At 33.7% G+C, this 12,170-nt stretch overlaps 1 protein-coding gene across 1 annotated transcript; it reads left to right on the top strand.

The window, feature by feature from the left end:
* The first annotated feature begins 249 nt into the window (after nucleotides 1–249).
* LOC114280422 (NAC domain-containing protein 6) lies at nucleotides 250–4,495 on the top strand. Its single transcript, XM_028222789.2, has 3 exons — nucleotides 250–597; nucleotides 1,908–2,188; nucleotides 3,855–4,495. Exons 1-3 carry the CDS (start codon nucleotides 417–419, stop codon nucleotides 4,275–4,277), a joined length of 885 nt encoding a protein of 294 aa, XP_028078590.1. The 5' UTR covers nucleotides 250–416; the 3' UTR covers nucleotides 4,278–4,495.
* Nucleotides 4,496–12,170: the final 7,675 nt, after the last annotated feature.

Genomic DNA, 12,170 nt, shown 5'->3' with positions numbered 1-12,170 from the left:
ACACATTAGTAAAAAAAAATTATGATTTTAGTTATTAATATTTTATCATTTTTTTGTAATATATTTTTTTTCTGACAACACTAAATCGTAATTTCACCTTTAAACTTACCTTAAAAAATATTTAATTTTAACTCATTTAAAAATAATAATTTAAAAAAAAAAAAAAAACCAAGTCAAAGTCAAGTAACTTTGTTTTACATACAGGGCAGCACTCATATCATATCTATAAAATCCTTGAGTGTGCGCTTCATTATCTGCTGTGAGTGCAATGTGCATGTTAAAAGCTAGCTACGAATTGCTTTGCTTTTAAAACAAAACTCTATAGAAAACAACCCCAGAAGCAGCAAAGGCAGAGAGGCAAACAATAAATAGTTGCAACAACAGCCACGCACTCGATCGAGTACTAAGTAAGAACTATGATGGAGGAATCAGATTCAATAACATCTGAGCTTCAAGAATTGCCAGGTTTTCGGTTTCACCCCACCGAGGAAGAACTTCTCAGCTTCTACCTCAAAAACATGATTTTCGGTAAAAAACTGCGCCCTGATATCATCGGTTTCCTCAACATCTACCATCATGATCCTTGGGATTTGCCCGGTATGCATTCTTCTCCGAATAAATTATAAGTCTAATATCAAATAAATTAATTACGGAATCAGTTATAATATGTATAAATAATAAAAAATTTGAACCCCCAAACTTTTTGAAATCTTTATTGTTTTATAAGTTTATAAATACTTCTTTCAATTTGTCCTTTCTAAATTTGAGTATATACTCTTATATATATTTTTCTAATTTTAAAATAGTTCCTATAATTTCCCTTATTTAAATGTTTATTTTATGACAAAAATTACTTTTATTATGTTATAAAGTCTATCTTTAACTGTTTATTTTCTATTTTTTTTTTAAACTGTTTATTTTCTATTCTTTTTTATAATCCTTTCTAATTTATTTTTATTGTTTTTTTTCTCCTTCTATGATAAATATATGTACAAATATGTAGAATGATTACTTACTTTTTTTAATGAAATCTCTCAATAAAAATAAAAATAAAGTGCAACGGAGTGAATAACACTATTATAGACATTAATATTTTATTTTATTTTATTATTGCCTCCTTTGAATCAACATCGTGACCCCACCACTGATGGTACTGCTGCTTTTGAACCCTTACAAACTTGTTACTAGTTTATTTATTTATTTGGATATACATTGTTAGGCATTTGCATAAGTTTTTGACACAATCGATTTAGCTTTTTAAAAATTGAATTTTATATATTTTTTTTTGTTTTTAATAAATATTTTTAAAATTTTAAGTAATTTTTTTTTAAAAAATTTCAAATGCACCTTATTTAGATGTATCTAAATAGTAAAATATTTGTAAAAAAATAATTTTAAAAATTTAATAAATATACAAAAATATAAAAAAAATGTATTGAATTTTTGTTTTGTTATTTATTTATTTATTTATTTTTGGTATTTAGTGAATTTTGTAAAGATTTTTTTTCAAATATTATATTTTTTAAGTGTATTTATGTTAGGCGTGTCTAAAAATTAAAATAATTACTTAAAATATGAAAAAAATTCAGTGAAAACAAAAAAATATAGAAAGCGAAAAAATAAAATTTTCTAAAAAGTAAATTCTAAAAATTGAAACCAAATAGAGATTAGTTTTACGAAATATAGTCGCCATTGTTATCTTTACTATTGTGTGCTCTATTTTTGTTTATCTTTTCTGTCATCATGCACAGAGTTGCATGTGAATGGGATTATTAACTTCATGTATATGTATATTGTTAGGTCTATTTTTTAACAGATTGATGACTTAAAAGTTTATTATATTAAGAGTCTCATGTGTTAAATCGTCTTTTTATAATATAATTGAAAAATGTGTGTATGTGGAACAGGGCTGGCAAAGATAGGGGAGAGAGAGTGGTATTTTTTTGTGCCAAGAGACAAGAAGCATGGGAGTGGAGGGAGGCCAAACAGGACTACTGAAACAGGATTTTGGAAGGCAACAGGGTCGGATAGGAAGATAGTGAGCTTATCGGAGCCGAAGAGGATGTTAGGGTTAAGAAAGACATTGGTGTTCTACAAGGGAAGAGCACCCCGTGGCTCCAAAACTGATTGGGTCATGAACGAGTATCGTCTTCCTGATTCCTTCCTCTCCCCCTCACTCTATCCTAAGGTATTATCAATTTCTGTTAATTTTATGTTTCTTATGTTCTCTTCAAATAATTTGTACATTTTTCACATTTGTAATAAAAGTCTTCCTAATAAGTGCCCTTCATGCACAAGAAAAAAAAACAAAAAATATAAAGATCCCAATATACTAAACACTAAATTTAATACACTTTTTATGAATTTCAAAATATTTTTTAAAATTTTCTTACACTTTTTAATAGAAATTTCTCACACTTTTAATTATTAAAATACCCTGGAAATACCCTTGCAGTGAACAAAAATCACTTCATAATTCACAACACAACTACCCTATTTGTATTTTTTTGAAACAGTAATCCTAGAATCATTAATAAATGTATCAATAAATATACTAATTAAGACATAAGGTTCACTTGATGTGAGACCCACTTAGCCTCGTTTGGGCATAGGGTATTTAGTAATTTTTTAATTTTTTGATTAAAATATGAGAAAAAAAAAGTATACTTAGAATGACTTTTTCATTTTTTACGAAAAGATATGTAAAAAATAAAGAGAAAAGAGAATTTTTAATTTTTTGATATAGATTTTTAATTTTTTAATTTTTTTAATAATTTTTTAATTTTTAGATTAAAATATTGAATTGCCAAACCAGTGGGTAGGTTTATTGATATGGGGTTCACAGTTTTGTTGGGTGAGAAATAAGCACACTAATTCACTTATTTATTTATTTATTTTAGTGTGAGAATAAGCCATGGGCACAAAGTTCACTCTTATTTATTTGGGGTAAATTATTAATAGATCTTAATAGTTGGACTTAATTTCTATCAAGTTTTATTAAAACTAAGTGCTAATAAAATTGTCGCTAAAAATAATTATTTGTGATTATTTTTTACATGTCGCTAAAAATTAACAATTAGCGACTTTTTTTGTTACTGTTTTAATATATTGTAGCTAAAACTTACAATTAATGACATTTGTATGTAATGAATTTTTTAAACTATTGTTGAAAGTTGAAAGTTGAAAATGAGTGGCATTTTTTTGCGACGATTTTTTTAAAATGTCGTTAAAATTTATAATTACTGACATTTATTGTGACAAAATTTTCAAACTATCATTAAAAATTAACAATTAGTGACATTTTTTTTACTAGTGTTTGATTGAAAAAGCCATTAATCCATCATAGAACCTATTGGATAATAAATCCACTTATTATGATCTAGGAAAAATTATTCAATAATCCGGGAGTACCACGTGTCCATACTCCTTAGCCAATTATCATTCAATATGCCCCCTCATGTTTCTCAATCACCTAACATAATACCCCATCTATTCACCTTATCCACCAATCACAATGTTATGAAGTACCACGTGTCTATACTTCCGAATTACTGAATAATTACCCATAATCTAAACATAAGTCCTACGTGAGAACACTTACTATTCACGTTTATAGTCTATTTTTGTGTAAAGTGACTTTTAATATCAAGACTTTTTACCCTCATCTTTATTCTTTTTATTTTTTAAACAATCACCTTTCAACATCCAAATCAATTGAAAATGAGTAATAACATATAAACGTAATTTTTGCACAAAATTTTCATATATTTATAGTCCTTTTATTTTTATCTATCTGTAAGATGATGGGTCCATCAACTGACAAGTTTTTTGTGATTTGGTGTGGTTTGATGCAGGACATAGTGTTGTGTAAGATATACAGGAAGGCAACTTCCTTGAAGGTGTTGGAACAGAGGGCAGCAATGGAAGAAGAAATGAAGACAACCCTTCCACTTCTTTTACCTTCTCCTCCAATGACACCACCATTAATGGACACCACAATATCCATTTACAGTCAAAACGAAAGCTTGGTGATGGCACCAATGGTTGCACAACATGTGGCATTCAAGAAAGAACATGATCATGAAAATAATGAGCTATTAACAATGGTAGAAGAGGAAAAGTATGAAGAAGAAGCAAAGCAGGAGAGGAAAGGGAAGTTGCCAGAGCTCCAAGTGCCAAGGTTCAGCATGGACTGGACCCAAGACCCATTTTGGACACAGCCAAGAAGCCCATGGCTAGACAATTGGACCCCTTATGCTAATGTACCCAACTTCTAATTATAAGTTTCCCTGTTTTCTAGGCTATGCTTAAAGTGAGTGAATCAAAATAGAAGTACAATAGCCAAAGATAAATCAATTATAGAATCTGATCACTGAATCGAACATAACCCTTCCACATGAGATGAGACTCACGTGAGAGAATTGTGTTTGATTCTGCGATTGGATTATGTACACTTATAATTTTTAGTAAATAAATTCCTCCACAATTCTAATTAGGGCTGTTTTGCCATCTTGGTTGCCTTCGTTGTAGTGATGAATCAAAAGTTTTGAGGACAAGCTTAACTTTGTTTATGTAAATCAAAGTATAAAAAATGGAGCGGATAAAATATTTAGATCATTCCTTTAGATGATAGAACCTCGTGGATAAATCACGTGCTTCCAGAATCTGATAAACCAACCCAGTAGTGAAGTGATATTACAGAATGAATATCGCCAACACAAATCACAGTGCAAATGACTTGATTGTTGTTTTGGGGAGAGAGTTAGTATATGGGTAAAACTCAGATCATACGTTGTTTCTCTCTTAATCACCCATAACCCATATACTAGATATATATTTTGTTATTATTATCTATCCATATCAGTTAATGGAGATAATATCTGTATCCTGAGTGGTTATCCTAAATAGGTTTAAATTCAATTTTAAAATCTATTTGGATAAGGTTCAAATTTAAATTCAAATGGTCATGCCACATGGGCGCCCATTACTAACATCTCCCACTCGCACATGAGTTGGCATGACACTGCCACATCTCTATCTCAATCTCCCCAAAAATGAACAATCTCATACTAGCTACTGCACCGTGCGACTGCTGAGAACACCTGCATGTGGGAGCTCTGTACTAGAAACTCAAAATGAGCCAGCATCGAGACATCAACCCAAAAAGAACAGAAATAGTGTCTCATATACCCCAGACCCATCTAATTACACCGGTCCAAAAAACATCTCTAATCCCTCAAAAAGAGCATGTTTGACCCTCTCAATTCTTGCAATATATTCACACTCAATTCGCCTCTCATACAGAGTGATGTGAGTTGCCGGCAGTGAATATACAACAGTGGTGTAATACTAGATGATCTTCCTTTTGCACTCATGCCATTTAGTTTAGGATTGACCGCTTTCCCAGTGATGTCCCTTAAGGCCGAATCATGCATGACCGCAGGCAACATACCAAAGTAGCAGAACATTAACCCCTTACCTTATGACATAGTCAAAAGTCACAAAAGGGTACATAAATGAAAGTCATATCAATAATGACACGTAAGACTCACACGGTGAGGAAGTAGGGATCCATTCTCTCACCTCATTACTCGGTCGCCAAGCACATATAGTATGAATACATGCAACGGTGGAGTAACTCTTCCATAAAGAGTGACATCATACTCGATACACCGTACAGATATTAGTCTAGTCGCTTTCTAGCGCCTAACCCGAATTCTCTATTTGCTCGCCTTCTAGGCGCCAAATGAGATCTCGCATCTGGCTAATCATAACAAGCACAACATGGAAAGTGGGTACTAACATCCATGTTTGGTCCTTAACACAACCTCATCTTGGTTGTAACCAAGGCGACATGCATAGTGGATTATTTAAGCCTCTCTTGGCTCCAAATAAAAATATCACTAGTCTCATCCTTGCTCGCTCCCAAGCGCCAAGGGCGATTGCTCGTGTAAGTGAGCCAATCTTGCCTGCTGACATCATCATCTGCTAATCATTATGACACAAACCATAATAGTGTCAACATCCCATCATCACAAAATAAGTGATCGATTTTTTAAAAAATGACCACAGCTTGCGCAACTATAGATTCCAAACATAAGCCTTATCAGCACCTCTTGCGATAAGTATATACAACGGAATCCACCATGTGCGCCTCACATGAAGTAATTTAAGATCACTACCTCTTGCGCAATAACCTCTCTAAAGATATTTTGGTGACCAATTTGCGTTCATTCTTAATGCGCCCAACTAGCGCATTGAATCTTACAAGGAGTAAATTAATATACTACTAGTAAAGCATTTTATCCACAGTCTAATGAGCAAGGTCAATGTCTAAACAACTCAGTTGACCATTTACCAAAGATAACACTTATCATGCCGAATACGCCCACATAGCGTACTTTAGGCTCCCACAACAAAGAAGATCAAGGAATATAGGTCAACTGTTTCTCCCAAAGACAATCCGAGGATTCACTCAATAGCTAAGGCTCTGGCTTTTACCGATAGGTAAGTCAATGGATTTGCAATTTTGCATCTAGAATCATTCTAGGATATTCTCTATGTAAGTCATCGAAGACAAACCAAGAATTTTCCTAAAACAATCCTTAAGGATCGTACATCCGAGCATATAAATTACATCACCTATGTCCATCATATCTAAAATAGAGGACTGCCCACCCTAGGTGGCGACAACCTTATAAATTCCTGGCTCATAATGACTAAGTAAGGAAAAAACTTATTTTGGACCATTGATCATGCCTCAGTAGTCTTCATCGATCATCGTTGGCCTATCATGGCTTGACGAAATCTAAGAACCACTGTTTGGATAACTGCTTTAGGCTCTAAAGATTTATTGGAACTAGCAACCTTTTTGCGCTCCTAACTTTTTACCATAAAAGCAGAAGGTAAATCCCTACGGATCTACTTATCCAATTCTCTAATGAGAAATCGGGTCACAATGTCCACAAATCAATGTTCCGAACTTATGTCAATCATAGCCTAAGTCAAAATAACCTCACTCCCCAAGAGGAAGTCTTCTCATGGTCTACACTTTCCTCAATGATGCAACCTTTCGGTATCTAGCGAGCCTTATGCCTCAATAATGACTATCCAAATTACGCATAACTTTATAATAGTTTTGCGTCATAATGGAAAGTCAACCAAACTATAAAAATGGTTAATCCTCAAAGACTTTGTCTTAAACTGCGCAACATTGATTCACTTTCTAAAAACATGGGACTAGAGCCTTTGGCATTATCCTAGGCTCTTTATCATCTTGCGGAGCAATCATGAATGTTTCCCTCTCAATCACCCAGTGATGACGTGGAAAATTTTCACATTCGCTACCACGCAACTAAGAATGTAGAGTATTCTTCTCTAATGGAGTAATCCATTAGTAGGCACATCGCTCCCACTGTCCCTAGGATATTGGAAATTTATTTCCATTCTCAACTAGGCTACACAGAGCGCTATGCTTGGAATTCTCCATCTTATAGAGTTCCAAAAACTCTATTCACGTCACCTTTACTAATAAAACTTTATGTGACTTAGTTACACTACCACAAAGCTGCTTACCTATATGCACATGACCCGGAGGGTTTGCATGACTGCATACAATAATGCGCCACGCGACCCTTTGTGTTTATAAGACAGCATACAATAATGCGCTATAGAACCCTAGGTCTTAACTTCGCAATCTTTTGAGAAGTAAAATAAAGATAAGCTGCTTAACGGTTACAGATCGCCCATAGATGGTTCTCCGCTAACCTATTACTCAAAATGGAGTGTAAAATCTGATATGGAGGGCACTTAGTTAGGGATATAGGCAACAAACTAGTGCAATTTCCAATTGGGAAACATTTTGCGCCATTATCCACCTAACATTAACAATATTTAATTCCTTATCTCTACTACACCATTGTGTTGTTGAGTACTAGGAATAATCAATTTTCTAAGCATCCATTTCTCTTCACAGAGTTTTCTGAAAAATAACTCAAATAGATACTCGCCACCTTGGTCAAACTAAAAACACAAAAGCTCTTATCTAATTGATCTCGACCTCATATGTGCAATATCAAAAATCATCTCAAAACTTTTGACTTATGAGAGATCAAATAGTCTTGACTCAGATGCGTATCGTAATCTACAAATGTGTCGAGATTGAGGCTTAGCTATCATACCCTCACACATATCTAGTTACAAATATCATAGTGGACTAAAAGCGCCAATACAAATGACCTTCTACGGCTTTCCTACTTACTTGTGCGCACCCATTGCGAACAAAGTTATACATTCACATGAGAGCAAGATGTCATAAGCGAGTGGGCCCGAGAAGGCCTACTCAAACCATCGTGTCATCATCTCATTAATGTGATTAAGTATAATAAGCCACTAATTCATGACCAATGTCATAAACTAATTCCAATCATCTTAATGTGTGAGTTCTCAAAGACAAGTTTTAAAGATTTAGGCCCAACTGGGTAATGACTCACGACTAAGTCATATTCACTAGATCATAAAAGGGATGTCATGGAGATATCAAGTGCGCCTAAGTCGCAAATTTAACTAGTAAGTGCTAATCCCCTACACTTTCAAGTCAATTTTATTCTCCATACACTTTACTGCATCTAGTTGAAAGATGACGATACTCCTCTTGCCATATCTATTTCTCGCTTCATAATTACTTGCAATTAATTCTACTATCCACTAGAAGGAGAGAATAAGTTATCAATCTATGACAGCTCCTGAAATAACTTAAGCGTGAATTAGGCTGAAGAGTCTAATTCAACACAATGCTCTCACAAGCGATGCGTCAAATTTTTAGAGTCATAACAACCTTGTCAGCCTTGACCTTTTCATTACTATGTTGCAACGTTTGCGCTTAGTGGTAAATGTTATTCAAAACGTTAGCCTAGCTAAGGAATCATACAAAGAAGCCCCTCTTCATGTCTCACACTTCAAGTGTGGAAACAGTAAGTGTCCAGACTAAGACAAGTCGGCAATGCTAATAGATTTTGCAGCCACTAAGCGCTAATCTTTTCACTTAGTGTTAATAGATTTTGCAGCTTCTAAGCGCTAATCTTTTAACTTCACGTGATATTTCAACGCACACTATTATAGTGCATGAAATTTTGCTCCATCCATTCCCAATAATTGGGTAGAGAGCAAAATACTGCTCATACTGGCTACTCGTCTTACACTTAATGACTAATTTATTTAAGCTCGCATTTCTTAGATGACGTGACTCTTAAATGTTACTTTATCCAATGATGTAACATTATTTACAAGTCAAATTACAAAGTCAATTCGCGCAGCTCAATAGTCAAGATCATATACAGATCTATTGAGGGCTTACTAATTTCATAACTCCAAAACTCGCCAACCAAAACTACGTAACGTGCCGCTAACCATAGCGCACACATTAGTTTTTATTATGCTAAACAAGGCAACAAAAACACGGCGACTTTGAGTCATGTTTCCTTACTTTGGCTCAATTAAGACTTGACCTAAAGTCTCCAAGACTTTTGCTCATCTAAAGAATGGGATTACATTGTTCACATTTGAACATCTTTACTAAGTCTAGGTCAACCAATTAACTTCCATAAGCTAAGTCAATTTAGAGAGAAATTCGCATTAGGATTAATTTGATTAGCATAATATAATTTTGCCACAAAAATCTAAATTAAATAGTGACAATATTACACAAGTCGCAAGATCGAAAATCCGCTATGCTCGTAATCATCTCTTGCGCCACAGGTGATAATTATCCAAAATTTAATTTAATTTATGCGCAAAATATTGGTTTTCGGGAGTTAATCTACAAAGATTTCTCTCAACCGAATAACCTCCCACTGACTATGGCATATACAAAGCATGATAAATTCCATACAATAGCATCTTAATGTAAATTTACAAATAACTCATGCTATATTCATTTAATAATGGAATTCTAATAAATAAATAAATAATTAATCATGCTCCTCTAATTACAACATATTACAAACCCAAAAAAAATATGCTGTATTTAATATTCAAATTATGCCATAACAGAAAGTATATCATACTGAAATTTTCTGGTATTTTCTGAAATTTTAAATAACTAATAAACACACATGAAATCAGAAATAAATATTCCAGAATCTGATAAAATGCTATAACTATATCAGTAAATAGTAAACTACATCAATAGTCTACAATAAAAAATTCAGCCCCAGAATCATGCAACACCAGATGCATTTTAAAGCAAAAATAATGCATTATTATTTCAGAAAAAATATTTTTTATTTTCATAAAATTTTCACAATTTTACAGAAGATATAAAATTTAATTCTGAGTCTAACGGTACCAACCATGCTTAAAACAAAGCTATAACGAATAAATTATGGCCAATTAATGCAATTCGGAATTAAAAAAAAACAAACAGAGCCTTAGAGCCAAGCCAGCGCGGAAAAAACAGCTCGGCTTGGCTCGGCTCACCGCCGCTCAGCGCAACTCGGTGCGAGTCGGCTCAACGTGGCGCGGCGCATGGCGCGCGCGTGGCTGCGCACGTGGCGCGGCTCGAAGCGGCGCGGCTAACGCGCGCCCGCGGAAGGGAGGGGACAGCTCAAGCGTGGGGGCGCGTGGGAAGCGCGCCTAGTGCGTCTCAGCGCGTGGTGGCGTGTGGCGCTGCTGGGCGGCGTCATACAGCGCGTGAATCACACGCGCCGCCTTCCCGGGTGTTTTCTAATCCGATTTTTGTACTGTCGGACTCCATTTTTCACAATAAAAACATTTATGGCATTAAAAATGACATTTAAACAACATAAAAATGAGGTATGTCACACTCTCAATCTAATGGAGTTAAAATGCAAAAAAAAAAAAAAAACCGTGCACTTCATCTTCCTCCTCCATTAATATTCATGCATATATCATGTATATATATTTATATAAAAAATATACACATAGTTTAATGCATAAAAATAAGCACGAAAATACCCATATTTAAGGCTCTGATACCAATGTAAATCAAAGTATAAAAAATGCAGTGGATAAAATATTTAGATCATACCTTTAGATGATAGGACCTCGTGAATAAATCACGTGCTTCTAGAATCTGATAAACCAACCCAGCAGTGAAGTGATATTACAGAATGAATATCACCAACACAAATCACAGTGCAAATGACTTGATTGTTGTTTTGGGGAGAGAGTCACTATATGGGTAAAACTCAGATCATACGTTGTTTCTCTCTTAATCACCCATAACCCATATACTAGATATATATTTTGTTATTATTATCTATCCATATCAGTTAATGGAGATAATATTTGTATCCTGAGTGGTTATCCTAAATAGGTTTAAATTCAATTTCAAAATCTATTTGGATAAGGTTCAAATTTAAATTCAAATGGTCATGCCACATGGGCGCCCATTACTAACAGTTTATAAGTCTTACAATGGTTTCACTGATTTTAGTTTATAAACATATTTACATCTATTTTATTAGAAGATTTCATATTTCCTATTACTATCTCTCTCTTGTGATGATAATCAATTAGTCATAGGCTCAACAGCATTTGGACAATATTGGTTAAGGGGATTCACTAAATTAGTTCCAAATTTTAATTTAATTTCTCAAGTGTGGGTCACTTCAATTGTGCACCTTAATTTACTTCTTGTTTCAAGTATCTGTTGTTTAAAATTGCTACTAACATATACAATAAGTCTACTAGAAAATAGTATGAAAATTGATGAGGCCAAGTGCATTTGATTTTATTTACTCCAATGCATGTGATTTACATATGTAGTGATGTTTTGAAAATGGCAGGACCTAGTTCTCATTTATGCGGTGTTTGGTTGGGGGATTTGGGAAGAAATTTGGAAAGGAAAATGGAAAGGTAGGTGAAATGTGAATAAAATATGTATATATTTTACACACATTTTTCCTTTTCCTTTCCAAATTCCTTCCTAAATCTTCCAACCAAACACACTATAAAAACAAAAAAGTGCAAAACTATGAAATCACGATTAGTGTTAATTTAACCGTCCAAAATTATTACCTTAGAATATATGACAATTCATAAAAAATTTATCATACTTGTCAAAACTAAGTAATTATCAACATACAATCGTATATTTTATGGATAATTGCAATCTAGAAATAAAATATGTAATTTGTAGCAAAATAAAT

Source organism: Camellia sinensis, chromosome 5, assembly GCF_055761805.1.
Source record: "Camellia sinensis isolate YWXY chromosome 5, ASM5576180v1, whole genome shotgun sequence".
Classification (NCBI taxonomy): Eukaryota; Viridiplantae; Streptophyta; class Magnoliopsida; order Ericales; family Theaceae; genus Camellia; species Camellia sinensis.
Note: the sequence above shows the minus strand (reverse complement) of the source record. Positions and strands in the feature narration are given on the sequence as shown.

Coding starts and splice junctions, on each gene's coding strand:
- LOC114280422 (XM_028222789.2), top strand. CDS start 417: ATGATGGAGGAATCAGATTCAATAACATCTGAGCTTCAAGAATTGCCA. Junction 598..1,907: donor TGATCCTTGGGATTTGCCCG/GTATGCATTCTT, acceptor TATGTGGAACAG/GGCTGGCAAAGATAGGGGAG. Junction 2,189..3,854: donor CCCCCTCACTCTATCCTAAG/GTATTATCAATT, acceptor GGTTTGATGCAG/GACATAGTGTTGTGTAAGAT.